This window comes from Herpailurus yagouaroundi, unplaced genomic scaffold (genome assembly GCF_014898765.1).
Source record: "Herpailurus yagouaroundi ecotype Mexico unplaced genomic scaffold, PumYag 77, whole genome shotgun sequence".
NCBI lineage: Eukaryota > Metazoa > Chordata > Mammalia > Carnivora > Felidae > Herpailurus > Herpailurus yagouaroundi.
In genome coordinates, this window is record NW_024412388.1 from 25,820,656 (window position 1) to 25,835,265 (window position 14,610).

The following is a 14,610-nucleotide window of genomic DNA, read 5'->3' on the forward strand; positions in this document are numbered from 1 at the left end:
ATGCAGCTGGACCAGAGAGGAGAGGCCACAGCAGTACGCACGTACCCAACCACAGCCCTGCACATGCGCAGCCAACACTGCCCCCCCACTCCTTAAACCGCCCCCTGGAAGTAAGGCTCGGGCACTATCCTGGAAGGAACCAGCCCAGGGGTAAGTGCTCACACCCCCCGCCCCTGAGGCCCTGTCTTCCTGGGAGGACTGAGAGCAAGAACTTCCAGGCTCCCCAGGAAACAGGCAAAGGTAAATCTCAATGAACACTTTACTGAGTTATGGCATCAAGAGGGCTTTCTCCTCTCTTCCCTTAATCCCAGCCTCCCCCGCCTATTCAAAACCAGCTGCTTATTGATTCACTGTTGGCTATAGAGGGATGGAAGAGAAGGGAAAGTGGACCTTACCCCCCAAACCCACAACACTCAGAACAGCCATGCCTCCCACCCAAAGGGAAGGAGACATGGACACATGGGCAGTCATGGCTGTGGCCGGGGGTCGGTGGTGCCCACGGACCGCCTCGTGAAGGCAGCAAGCGGGGTCAAGGATAGGTAAGTGGGGCCCACTCTTCGCCTGAAGTTCAGGACATCTGTCCATAGGGAATGTGGGCAGAACACAAAGGGCGGGACACCTGCAGACATTTGGTGGTGCCTCCTTGGCAGCTGAGCTGTGTGCCCATCCCTCCCCGAGGAAATCTTAGAACGGAGACCAGTGTCTTGTAGTAGAGAGAAGTGTATTTTTTTTTTTCCAGAGTTTCTGCATTATTTCGTTAGAGTAAGATTTCTTCATCTTTCTGAGAGAGCTTCCGGCACCTCTGAGTAGCTACTGAAAAGCATGCCCTGCCCCCCGCCCCCCGCAAATGCACTCACAATATCACATGTAGTTTTTAGCTAGTTCACAGACCTCTTTAAGTCCTAGGTCAAGATGGCCCATGTGAGATCCGACAGCACCCTTGGGAAGAAGGGAGGGTAAGGTTTTGCATCCCATTTCACAGATTTGGAACCTGAGACGCCAGTGCCTGGGGTACCACAGTCACCTGAAAACACACTGGGATAAAAACCTGCTCTCCAAACTCTGGGCCATTTCCCTGAAGTTTGCTTCTGGCTCTGGGGCAAAGTCTGAAATGAACTCATGCTGACCTCAGTTCGTGTGCTCTCCTGTGGCTACAGAAACAATGAGCCTGTGAGGGCCAGGGCCGTGGCTGGAGCCTGCTCTGCAGACTCCTGGCCTAACCCTTGGCTCTCCGCACCCCCTTCCCCTGCTCCTCTAGCCCACCACAGAAGCAGGGCTCCTGGCTGCCCTCTGCCATCAAGGCCAGAATGCTAGGAGCTGATGGTCCCCAGAGACAGAGAGTGGAGACTTGAAAGACCAGAGAAAATGCCACAGCCAGGCCCAGTTCGGTCGCAGCTTCTCCCCCCACCCCCGCCCCCGCCCCTGCTCCCTGCCCACATCTGCACACAGCTCTGGAGCCACCACCGGCTGCTCTCCATCCCTCTCAGGAAGTACTTCCAGCACCTCAAGGCAAGGAAGCATGTAGAGGTGAGGTGAAAGGAGGTTAAGACTAAGGGGAGAAACAGAAGGAGCGGACAGCAGAGAGGATGCAGAAGAAGGAGGGAGGGGAATGGAGGGAGAGAGACGCAGAAAGGCAAAGGAAGGGCAGAGGAGGTAGAGCAGAAGAAGGCCAGTCTTCTGGGGGGTCCCAGGCCAGGGGAAACTCTCTACACTCACCTTCGAACAAAACTGGATTCTTTGGAAAACCTCCAGTGCTTTCACGTCCGGCCTTCTGGGGTGGCCCAGAACCTTCCTGAACCCCTTCTTATGCTCTAGTCTAAGAGCCCATTAGCACAGGCTCTAATCCGTTGTTTCCAGGGTGACATTCCAGCCCATTCCCCAGCCATTGGGATTTTATCTTTCAAACACCAATAGCAGAAACATGTTCCCATAGACAAAATCTTCCCATGGCCAAGCACAGAGACCCCAGCACTGCCCCACAGGCTTGAGCACAGGAGCCTACCCTCTAGCCGGCTCTTTGCCCTGCCAGATCCAGGGACCCTGGTGCAGGGTCTTGCCCTGGGAGCTGGACTTGGGCCCCTGCAGCCTCCAAGATCCCAGCTGGGGGTGACTGACTCCCAGGCAAGGAACAGAAAGAGGACTGTCTTAGCAGGTGGAAGTGATCAAAAGGAAAAATAAAGAGAGAAATGTAGCAGTAATGACTCCCTGGACGGCAGTTACAATGGGAAGTGAGGGAGAAAGAGGAGGAAGGAGGGAAGTGGGGAGAGGAGGGGGAGGAGAAGGCAAAGGACAGACCCTGGGGCTGCTCACTGGCCCATAGGTCAGCATATCCATGTGCAGAACCCAGGACAGAAGGAGGCAGGATTGAAGGGAAATCATTCCAGCATCATCTGGCTTCCCCGCGGTCACAGCGCCAGCAGGTCTGACCCCCAAGTGAGAGGCTCGGCAGGCAGACACTTACACACAGATGTCTTCTGGCTGTTATCTTTGCTGGGCATCAGCTTCACACCTCGAGACTTCAACTCAATTTGCTTCTTGACTAGAGAGGAGGTAAGAGGAAAAACAGTTGAAGTTGTTATCTGTGACTGGGGATGGGGTCCTTCTAGAATGATCCCCTCTCTCTTGGCTTGGGCGGGTCAGAGCCAGAAGTAGCTCTGGGTGAGGACATACCAAATTGTCACCCTCCCTGTATCCACACCCTTTGCAATGTGACTTTATAGTTCTTTCCATTAAAAAGATGGAGTCTATTTCCTCATACGTTGACTTTGGGTTTGGCCATTGGGATTTTGGAGGTCCTGACGTGCCTGAAGGCTTGAAAATTGCCTGCCAGATCAGGCTTGCCCTCTCACATCCCTGCCATCACTGGGAGAAGACAGGGCTGGTCCCAGGAGGGTGAGGAACATGGGGAGCAGAGCCAATCAGCTTTGTCGAGCCCAGCCTATACTGGCCGACCTACTGTGGCCAGGGGAAGCTGAGTCCTGGAGGTCACTGGGGGATGGTGCCTGGCTCATCCAGGTGGTGGCCCCATGACCGAATGGGATTTTGATCCCATATCTAAGTCCAGTCCACAGCTCATCGGGAGTCTGCTACATAGCACAGAAAAAGCACCAGAGCCCAAAGTGCACAGTTCCCAGGCCATTCCTCTGAATCTGTCTACTTCCTTTGTGTCTGACTGCCCCCATTCCCCAAGGCATTCTGCCGGCCTCTAAGGGCTTCATCCTATCTTCAGTTATACTGCTTGGTGCATGTGCCCCAGACCCCCATGCCACCTCCCAGCTGGCCCCTGCCAGGTGACCCAGCCCCTCTCAGATGGGTACCAGCAATGGTAGTGGCAACTGTGACCAGGCACTTCCTATGTGTCGGACCCTGGGCTAAATGCCTTTCAAGTTCTCTACTTGTATGAGCATCCTTGACTTGTCTATTTCCCCCACACCCACTAACGATCTATCAGGATCCATCAAACCCTTCCAAGTATATCCCAAGTGCAATTTCCACATCGACCACCCTGCTCCAGGTCTCTGGTACATCTCCCCTGGTTGCCGTGACCTCCCATCTTCCCCGCCCTACATAGTCTATTCTCAACACAAGAGCCAGAGGGATCCTTTTAATACATAAGTCAGACCATATTACATCTCACTCAAAACTCTACAGCTGCAACTTGCCTCTCGTATAAAAAAAGCCAGAGTCTTTTGAGTGGCCTTCACAGACCAATCTGCCCTCCCAGCACCTCTCCGACCTTATCTTCAACCTCAATCACTCTTCTCCAGCCACACAGGCCTCCCTGGTGTTCCAAAAATATGTCAGGCATGTTCCTGCTTCAGCCTGCTAGTTCCCTAAAATGCTCTTCTCTGAGGGTATCTTCACGACTCTCTTCCTCTTTTTCCTGGAAGTCTTTGTGCAAACACCAGTTCCTCAGAGACCTTCTCTGACCACTGTTCACAATTACATCGCACCCCAGCTCCCCTGCACCATTCGCTACTTTATCTCCCTAACTTTCTAACACACTGGCTCATTTACTTCATGATTTTTTGTCACCCCGCATTGCAGCGTAAGTTCCGTGAAGGCAAGGATTTTTGTCTTTTGTTCACTGGTGTATCCTCAATGCCTGGAATAGAGCCTGGTACATGGTGGGCCCTCGATAATCATTTTGTGTGCTCCTTATATGTTCAACAGCCTTGACCCGTGGTTACTATACCTACTTGATGGATAATAAAATTGTGGCTTAGGGTGGCTCAAGTGATTTGCTATAGGTCACACAGCCAGGAGGCAGCTGTGTTCTTGGCTGAACCTTAGCATCTTCTCTCGTGACCTGGCCCCAGGGCAATCCCCTAAGGGGCCCCGTTAGCCTCCAGAATCTCTTCCCTGCCCCAGCTCAGGCCCAGAAAACTCAGGTACTCACTCTGCATACAAGGTAACATGCCAGTCCTGAAACTAAAGCCCACAATGATCAGGCATGCAGGAGCCCATCTCTCAGTCCCGGACAGCCTCCAGCTCTGCCTGCATCACGAAGTTTCCCCAAGGGTTTGTCCCCTGGCAAGCTGCTAAGCTGAATGCCTGATCAAATTCAGTTACCACCACAGAGTCACTGCTTCCCAACGTGCATTCAAACCCTTTTTATAAATGTGCATTACTCTCCATGTGTATCCAGCAGGAAAATTTCCAATGAACACTAACGTGGACCCATTATCAAACAGAGGGTATTAGTAGGGAAACATGCATTATTCAAGCCTAGCTAATACAGTGCAGCAGGGGGGAAATTCCTCTGATTCAGTCATCCCTAAGAGAACAGGACTGGTCCCAGTACTGTAGGGATAGTTCAAGTTCTTCTCCCAGATGTCCCAGCACTGGGGCTGGGGTGGGGAGAGGGGCCTCCATGACTCAGTGCTTCCTACTCAAGGTGAGGTCTGTGCAGATGGCTCCAGGCACCTGGCCAACAAGGAGGTGAGAGTCTTTCCAATAGCCTCGTTTCACGTTCTAGTGTTCTCTGGAGGAAGGGAGCTGAGGAGGGACCAGTGCACCAGGAATGCCATTCCCAGCACCAAATGCTACTTGAGTTTTCCTTGCAGCTGCTGAAGGGGGAGCGTGAGGTGTATGTGGACATGAAGGGGTGGCTAAGAGGGAGCCCTTCTTCCTCTCTTCTCATGGGTGCACTCAGGAAGAGGCTCCAGAAGGAATCCTTCCAATTTCTGTGCCCACCCTTTCTACTTAGTCCTCTCCAAGATGGGCTGGGTAACCAGACTGGTCAGTGCTTTATACACCTGGAGCAACAGTTAGCAGTGGATAATGTCATCATCCTCCCAAGCAGGAAGGAGCTCCTGTCCTCCCTTGTTTCCTTCCTTCTACCTACCACAGGATGGAACTTGTTACAGTGGCAAGAAAAAGTGAACAAAAAGGAAACTGGAAAGCTTCAGGGAGCTTCTTAATTTACACATAAACTTTGTGAGCACTTACTCCTCTGAGCTGGTCTCAAAGCTGTGTCGCCCATGCTGTCTGTGTGCACCACACACAAGCCTAGGGAAAGCAGGGGCCGTTCTCTCTGGACAGGATTCCTCACACCAACAATGGAGTCTCTAGAAAATGTATGTCCAGGTCCAGCTGGCCCAGGCCCAGGTTCTGGGGAGGGGAGCCCATACAGTGGGCCCACACCATCTTAGGAGCTGACGAATGGGTCAGGAAAGTGTCCTTGGTTGGGGCTCAGCCCTGGGCAAGATCCACATCACTGGAGATGTTAGCATCAAGAAATCACCTCCGTATGTTGGGGTCTCAGTTTTCGAGCAAACCCAAGGAAGTGGCCACACCCTGAATGATACATAGCCAATTTGTCTTTTAAACAGTTTGACCAAGTAGATGGTGAGTGATCAGGGAAAAAGGAACACCATGGGAAGCCGGCCACAAAATGGCTCAACAAAGAACTAGCTGGGTAGACCAGGTACGAAGCATCAGAGAACAAGAGCGGTCCTCCCTCTAGATCTCCACAGTACACTACTGACAGACATAAAAAATGAAGGATAAAGTAGCAAGGACCTACAGAATTTCTGGCATGTATTCATTCACATTGTTCGTTTGTCCATTCATTCATTCATTCATTCATTCATGGAGCGCCCACTAGTCTAGTGCCAAGGATATTACACTGGAGCTCCAGTCTCTAAAATGGATTCTGTAACCATTCTGCATCTGTTGACGCACTGCAGATAAAATGGAACCCCGGGGCTGGCTACACTTGAACGCATACCCCCGATGAACACATGCTTGCACATATATCCGTGCACACGTACACATTCGCGTCTACAAGGGCATGCCCTCAACAACACATTTGTGTACTCGTGTACACACGGCTACAAACACATACAAAATAGAATTCACACTTGTACACGCTTTTTCACTGTATGTGAACAAAGTCAGGGCTCCCAGAGAAGAGTGCTGGCTTTAACTGGTTGATGGAAATCTTACTAGGTACATTCATCTCCTCCGAATGATAATGACTACAGGAGACTGCCAGGCTGCTCCATTCATCCTTTATATTCTGGTTAATTACAAGACATTTCCCCGCTGTTGTAAAGGTTAGCGGGACACATGGTACACATTTAGCTAGAAGAATCTGGCAATACAAATGCCTCTCTAGTCTGCAGCATGAGTTATTGGGCTGAGCTAGCAGGAGACAAGGACCTGTTAGTGGAGGAGGGGAGGTGCTCAGCCTGTCTCCAAGGCTCTGGGAATCATGAAGCAAATGGAACCTGCAGCTTCTTCTCGCCCCTGTGAAGCCAGACTTCCCTTCACAAGGGGGGAGCCCCTGCACTAACCCCGATCACTCCCCTTTGCCCACCACTTGGCTGTCCTGATGGCTGGACCATCCGTTCATCTCCCCACACCTGTTCCTTCACCACACCCAGTTCAACCAACCTTAGAAAAAATTTCCAATGTATATCTTTCTTTCAGGATTCTAAACTCACTCTTTTTTGCTTGGATTTTATTCACTCTCTGTAAACCATTCCCCAAAATGTTGTAGGGCATGAGCTCCTCAAAACTGGAATCTGGTTTTTCCCTTAGAAAACTTGGTGGGTATGCATCTTGCACTCTGCCCCTCCCTCATCATTGAGGGCCTGCCTCCTGCTTGGCCACCAGCCCTGCACAAATGCTTGCATTACTCACAGTTCTCTGCTAGATGAAGTCAGTATCTAGCACACTGGATCCTCATCTCACTCAGATCTATGCCAAAGATGTAAGATTTGCTGCAGATGCCCAAGATCTAATGCTTCAAGGTACAGACTATGGAAAACAACAGTGGGAAGAGCAGTGATACGGAACAGAGCTGGGGAAGCCTCGATGTCACAAAAGTTGAGGTGTCTGTTGCGAGGTCAGTTGACCTGAAGGATAAATATAAAACTACTGTGCCAGCTTTGACCAGGATGTTGCCAACACACAAAGAGTGAGGCTTGGGAGCACCATTGCTGCTACTGTACTGGCACGTCCATGGTCATGGAAGGCTTCAAGAAGATTAGCAAAGCTGTTAATCCGGTGGAAATCAGAAAAGGTGTGATGTCGCATGTTGATGCTATTACGGCTGAACTTAGGGAGAGCCGAAAGCTGTGATAATTTCTGAAGATACTGCTCAGTTTGCTACAGTTTCTGCAGATGGAGGCAGACAAATTGGCAGCATCATTTCTAATGTGATCACGAAAGTTCAAAGAGCATTCCCACAATATAGGGCAGGAAAACCCTGAATGATTAATCAGGAATCGGAGGCACAGAATTCAACTAAGATTCCATAATCTCCTTACTTGAATAATACATCCAAAGTTCAGAAGTGGAAATTCCAGGATGCTTAGGATTTCCACCATCCGGCCCATGGTACCCACTCTTGAAACTTCCACTGCCCAGTGGAAATCTTTGGTTATGACTGCCGACAATGCTCTCAGTACACTCTTTTAGAACAGGATAAAGCTGACTTTCAGGTTAAAGGAGCCCAAGCTCCAAGTTCTAGCGTCACAGAAGGAACCCACAAAGCTGCTGCTATTGATGGTGTGGTGTTTGGAAAAGAGAGCCGGACTCTGAATTTTTAAGCTATTTTGCTTCAATGACTTACGAAAGGTTGGAGAGGTTATTGTAACTGAAGATGATGCCACATTCTTACGAGGGAAAGGTGACAAGATTCAAAATGAGAAATGTTCAAGGAATCACTACTGGTGATCATGGAAAAGAAAAGTTCAAGGGACACCTGGCTTTTGCTTCAGATGGCATAGCTGTGCTGAAGGCTGCCGGGAAAAGGGACGTGGAAGGGAAGGAAGAGAAACAGTCACAGGTGCACTGGATGATACAAGACCTGCTGCTGAAAAAGGCACCGCCTGGGTGCTTTGCTTTGGTGCCTTCTAGGCCTGAATTCACTGCTCCCGCTAATGAAGAGCAAAAAATTGCTACAGGAACAATGAAAGAACACTCAAAATTCCAGCAGTGACCACTGCCAAGAATGCAGGTGTTGAAAGATATGGATAGTTAAGAGAATTATGCACAGTTCCTCAGAAGCTGGTTATGCACTATGCTGGGTAATGTTTTCATCAGTGCAGCCACAGGTTGTAAGATGTACAAAGCAACTAAAGGTTCGGAGAAGTACTTTGTTGGCTGCTGCTGGTGTGGCCTCTTGGTTAATCACAGCAAAACTCATGGCCACTAGAATTCCTGAAGAAGAAAAGGACCCCAGCATGGTAGGTGGCAGGCAGGGGCATGTTCTAATTTCTAGAATAGTGCTTTGCCATTGTTAATGGGCTGCAGGGTGGTCTTCACAAGCAACTTCTGAGAAGCCAGCTGGAGAAAACGACCAGAAGAAAGATGTTTAAAGGAATCCCTATGGCCATCGGTCGTTGGTTTCAGTGGCCTTGGCAATGCCGTTTTCTCTACCTGGCACATCTTTTCCCCTCTTCTCTGTGTGGCTACCTCTCATTGGTAAAGGCCTGAGTCAACAGCCATCTCCTCTCTGTGGTTGTGTCTACACCTTGAGGAGAAGTCACTGCCCTCACAAGACTTGGTTCAGACGTGTGTTGAAACCCGTATCACACTGCAACATCATGTCCTGTTCTCCCAGCTATTTGTCCCCCGAACTCCTATGTCTATGTCCTGTGACTGACAGAGGCCAGCACACAGTTCCCTTGAAGAGTCTGATGACTGAGTGGATGAATGACCAACTGTTAGAAGAATATGTGCTTTGAATTCATTTCCTGGCAAAGGAAGTAGTTACACTTGAAAGCAGGTGAGGTGAGGGGTGCCGTATTTTATGTTCAGGATGTTTTCAGTTCAGGCTCATTTTGACTGAATTTAGAAGCTTGGCTTCATAGACCCCAAGCTCTGGGCTCCTGAGCCTGGTAGCAACAACCCTGTGATTTGTTCAGAGGCCCTGGAGGCACAGAACCTAAAAAATGAGGCTAGCAAGGGTTTAGCAGCTTAGTTGGTGGACAGGAATAGGAAGGAAGAGTCTCAGTGTGGACCACAGGCTGCCCGAGGCACTTCTGCTCTGGTCTGAGACTACAACTCAGTCACAAGCAAGAAAAAGACAAGTTCATGTGGAAAACAGAAGCTTTCGTTTGTTACTACAAAAAGCATCTCGATAAATGCAAATTGGTTTCCAATGGACAAGTTTATTCTGCAGACAATTAAGATTTGGAGTTGGACTTCTAGAAAGCAGAGGGGCCGATTCTCTTACTGTGGAATATCTCCCAACTGCTGGTTACCAGAGTTAACTTGACAAGATAGGCAGTGGGTGGGACAGCAGAGTAGGGCTAGGATTTGGCTGAAGGGTGGGGGTGGGGGGGGGGGAGGCAGTAGACAATGACTGTCACCTCAGAGTGGCAGCAAAGAGCCCAAGTCTGAGAAGCCAGAGCCGCCAGCTCAATCTCTCACTGCACAAGGGCTTCCCCATATAACAGGGAGACTGGTGACCGGTGGAGTCTGAGGCTTGAGGGTTCCATCTCCTGTGTACCTGCCATGTGCCGGATATTGCGACAGGGTCTCCTTTTAAATTTTTTTTTTTTCAACGTTTATTTATTTTTGGGACAGAGAGAGATAGAGCATGAACGGGGGAAGGGCAGAGAGAGGGAGACACAGAATCAGAAACAGGCTCCAGGCTCTGAGCCGTCAGCCCAGAGCCCGACGCGGGGCTCGAACTCACGGACTGCGAGATCGTGACCTGGCTGAAGTCGGACGCTTAACCGACTGCGCCACCCAGGCGCCCCGACAGGGTCTCCTTTTAATCGCCAGTAGACCCATGGGGTTAATATTATTCCCTCTCTGCAGACCAGCAGGGCAACAGTGCAGTGTGCTGCCCTCTCTGCCAGGGAAGACCCTCACCAGTTGTGATCATTGACCACTGGGGGCATTTAAGAAAGGCTCTTCTCACTGCCGTTCCTTGTAGGCTTAAAGAAAAAGCAGGAAAGCAATTAACGCTCTGAGAAGGACTGAAAATAGCCCTCGCCTGGAGGCAGAAGGATTGATTACATAACCTCAGTGGTCTCCCAGAACTGGAAGCAACTGTGATTTCTGTGGTTGCCAAACACTTCTGGTGCAGGAGCCTATGATTACGCTCTTAGGTAAATGTTTACTACGCAAAACAAATCAAAGAGCAATGGCTCTGGTTAACATTGGTGGTGTGGGGGGTGAACCCGAGGCCCCACCCACACAGTCCCTATCAAAAGAGCTGCTGGGAGAACCCCTCTGGCCTCCAGGGAACTCACTTTGCAAACCACTCTTTTGGGCTTGCCTCTGTCAAGTTACAATCATTATGAGGAGGTCTCCTGCCCAGAGAGGGGATCGGTGGCCTCTGACTCCATGCTGCCTTGAGTCTTCACATCTCTCTCTCCAGCACAGACCCTTGTCTGAGCTACAGACTGACAGACCAGCCAGCTTCCTACTAGACAGCCCCCCCACCCCGCCCCTGAAATGCCAACAGTCCCAGAATCAACGTGTCCCAAGCAAATCCACTCTCTTCTGCCTCTACCCTATACCACCTTGGTTAATAGCCTCATTTTTTTACCCGCTCACTCAGGCTAGAAACCAAAGGTTCAGGCCTGAGTCCTCTGCCTCCTTCCTCCACCCCTGTCACTCCCGGATCTAACGAGTCCAGGAAAGTGACCATGGGAAGGCCTCTTTTGGTCTCCCTCTGCCTCTGCCTCTGCCTAAACCCTGGATCCTTGTAGTCTCCAAATTCCCAAAGGCTCTCAATTGTCCTCTCATTTTCATCCGAGAGCAATGAAAGATCTTCCTAAAATAAAATGTGATCACATCTCCCTCTTGCTCAAGACTTCTGATCCCCTGTCTTCAGGGCAGCTTTTCACAGTGTGACCCCTGCCTCCCTCTCTGACCCCAGAGCCCCCTGCCCTCACTGCTGACCTGTGTCCTGGACAGCAGGCTTCATGCTCAGTCGGCACATGTTTTCATTGAAAGGCCTGGGAGCAGGTGTATTAGGCTGTGGGCCATCTTGTCTCAGCTGCAGACTGCCCAACTCTGGCCTGCCGGCACTACTGTGTCTACAGACAATTCGTACATGAATGAGGCTGTGTTCCATAAACCTTTATTTACCGACGCTGAAATGTGCATTTCATACAGTTGTCATGTGTCATGAAATATTCTTCTTCTGATTTTCTGCTTCAATCTTTAAAAACAGATGGCTGCATCTGGCCTGCAGGCTGTCCTTGACCAACTCCACTCTAGACGCACACAGGTGTCTGGGGTTCCTGAGACTCAGCGCTTTCATATTCTCTTGCCTCCGTTCTACCTGGACTGCTCCTCATGGTCTGCGTGGCATCTCTCCAAGGCCCATACTGATGTCACTGCTACATTTTTTTTTGACCTCTTTAAGCGCTTCCAGCAAAACTAATTGCTCTTTTATCTCTTATCCTAGAACCCTTCACTGGGCCTCAATTACAGCTCTTATCTTGCTGCCCACAACTTCTAGATTTATGCCTGTTCCTCTCTTTAACTTGTCCTCCTTGAGAGCAGAGCGTGGCCTGGCCATGTCCACCTTTCTCTTCTTCCACGTGGTACTGGTGTCACACAAGAGTGCTTGTTAAATTCAACACGCTCACCTGCTTTCTGACAGCCGGCTTGAGGCACAGTCACACTAGAGCCCTGATGCCCTGGTTCCCTGTAGTCGTAGTCAAGATCGTGTGTGTCCAGGAATAGCCCTAAATTCTGACCGGACCGAGACAGGAATGGAATGCACCGTGTTTCAGGTTATTTGTTTATTCGTTCAACTTATGATTTGTTTTCTGAGAAAAGAACTGTCCACCGATACAGTTTGGGGGTTGTAATTATTAGCTCTGAAGTGCCATAAAGCACTTGAGACTCTAATGCCATAAAGCTGAACACCGTTAAGACTGACCCTGTGCTGCTGTTTCCCCAGGTCCAGTCCTCACGCCTCTCTGGCCTGCTCTGTGCCAGAAGCCTGACCTCTGTGGACTGCTATGGCAAGGGGTCCTGCTGGGAAGGCTCATAGTCTCCCAGGGCACACAGCAGGCCCATACAGCAGGGACTCTGTTCCGTATTCCTGGCTCCTTTTGGGTTGGCAGATGGGAGGCACAGCAGACTTGAGGGAGAGGGAGAAGAGAGAGATCAGGTTACTGATTCTGGCCCTCTCTCCCTGCTCTGGTTACTGACTCCTGCCCCCCTCCTCCAGCTCTGGTTACTGATTCTAGCCCCTCTTCCTGCTCTGCTTATTGATTCTGGCCCCTCTTCCTGCTCTGGTTACTGACTCCTGGCCCCCTCTTCCTGCAGTGGGTTGGCAGTGGTCAGGCTCCTCAGTTCTGCCAGGTAGTGCCTTTTCTACTCCCTCTGGCCTTTCCCAGTTGTGGCAAAGCCCTCCCTGCTGCGTGGTGCCCGAGGGCCTCATCATCCCTGCGTGTTCCTTAATTCCATCCTATCCTTTGTAAAGGGTCCCATCACTAAACCCTCTTCGGTGAAAGCCAGGCAGTATGCCTTCTATTTCCTGCTAGTCCCCTGACTAAAAGCTATCTCTGCCATGGTTTTGTGCTGTATTTACAAGCTGAAAAACTTTGATTATTGTAGTCATTCCAAAGTTTCCTTTCCCTCAGGGCAGTGGTTCTCAACGGGGGTGGTTTTGTATGCAAGGATCATTTGGCAACATGGGGAAACTTTCTGGTTATCATGACTACGCGTGTTGTGGGGAAATGCTACTGACATCTAGCAGCTCGTGGATGGAGGCCAGGGATGCCGCTAAACATCCCCAAATGCTCTGGATGACCCCCACAACAGAGAACTACCCACACCACTAAGTCAATAGTGCTGAGGTCAAGGAACCCTGCTTGAGTCCTCAGTTGAGTTACTAAATGATTACTGTATGCGTTTTGCACTATGTGCCCTCAGTATGGTAAACACTAGAAAAAGAAGTTCCCAGAGTAAAATCACTTACTAACACAATATCTAAGCCCCCGTATATAAGCACGCCAGCTGCAGACAAATACTGCCGGGGTGCAAGTCTGCCTCCCACACTACGTCGATGAGACCTGGAGCCGGTCAGGAGTCCTCTCTGAAACCCTGGTTCCTCATCTGTAAAATGGGGCCAAGGGTAGTTCCTCCTTCACACACTTGCTGTTAGCGCTAAATGAAGTAATAAACGCTAAGTGCTTGAAACCTAGAAAGCCCTCTGTAAACACTGACACATATGAATGTACAACCTCGTTTGGGGCTGTATTAAGGGACACAGAGAGAGGACAGGATAGGGCCTCCTCTTGAGAAGTTCGTAAGTAAAGCAGGTTTTCAGATTGTGGGTTTTTCCCTGCTATAGCCTTGTGAAATTAATTTACAGGTTGCAGTTAACATTAAAAATTGGAAGTTTTCAGGGTGCATCACGCTTAGTAAGGATAAATACCACTTGGTGACATTTTCCTTTTAGTTCTATAGATAGATGTGAGTACTGGGTTGTGATAGAAAATGTACTTCTTTACAGTGGGATGAGATTAACAAAACATAGTTGAAAAGCCACCAGTTGAATAGGAAAGATAAGGAACTCAAAACACCATTAAGAGATGGCCCTCTGGGTTTGCAGAAAACTCACACAAGCCTGTGAATGAATTCAAGCTTCCCCACTTACAGCCTGTGTGATCTGTGTGTGTTGGGCTTGTTACACAACCTCTCTGAGCCTCCGCTGCTTCAGCTGAAACGTGGGAATTAAAATGTATTTTTTTTAATGTTTATTTTCAGAGAGAGAGAGAGAAACAGAGCAAGCACACACACATGCACATGGGCAGAAAGAGAGAGAGAGAGAGAGACTGAGAGAGAATCCCAAGCAGGCTCCAAGTACAGACTCTGACTTGGGGATCGATCTCACGAACCATGATCTCATGACCTGAGCTGAAAATCAAGAGTCAGACATTTAACCGACTGAGCCACCCAGGTGTCCCGAAACGTGGGAATCAAAAACACATTTGTCACTGTGCTGTGGGGAGGCCCACATGGGGGCAGTGTGGACAGTGCCCAGTACAGGGCCTGGTGCACAGCAAGCGTGCTGATCTAGAGGCTTCTGTGTCTGGGTTCTCTTTGCCCACTGCCTGGCCTTACGCTGTGGCCTATGACCACGGCAAACAGGCCCTCGGGAACCTGAAACAGTAG

At 50.0% G+C, this 14,610-nt stretch overlaps 1 protein-coding gene across 1 annotated transcript in view; it reads right to left on the reverse strand.

Annotated features, from left to right (window-relative positions):
• Positions 1-14,610, reverse strand: part of CSMD2 (CUB and Sushi multiple domains 2) — a 553,689-nt gene that overhangs the window by 310,191 nt on the left and 228,888 nt on the right. The window contains exon 7 of the mRNA XM_040455784.1: positions 2,462-2,539. Within this exon, the coding sequence (XP_040311718.1) occupies positions 2,462-2,539 (78 nt within the window). The remainder of the gene's footprint in view (positions 1-2,461; positions 2,540-14,610) is intronic.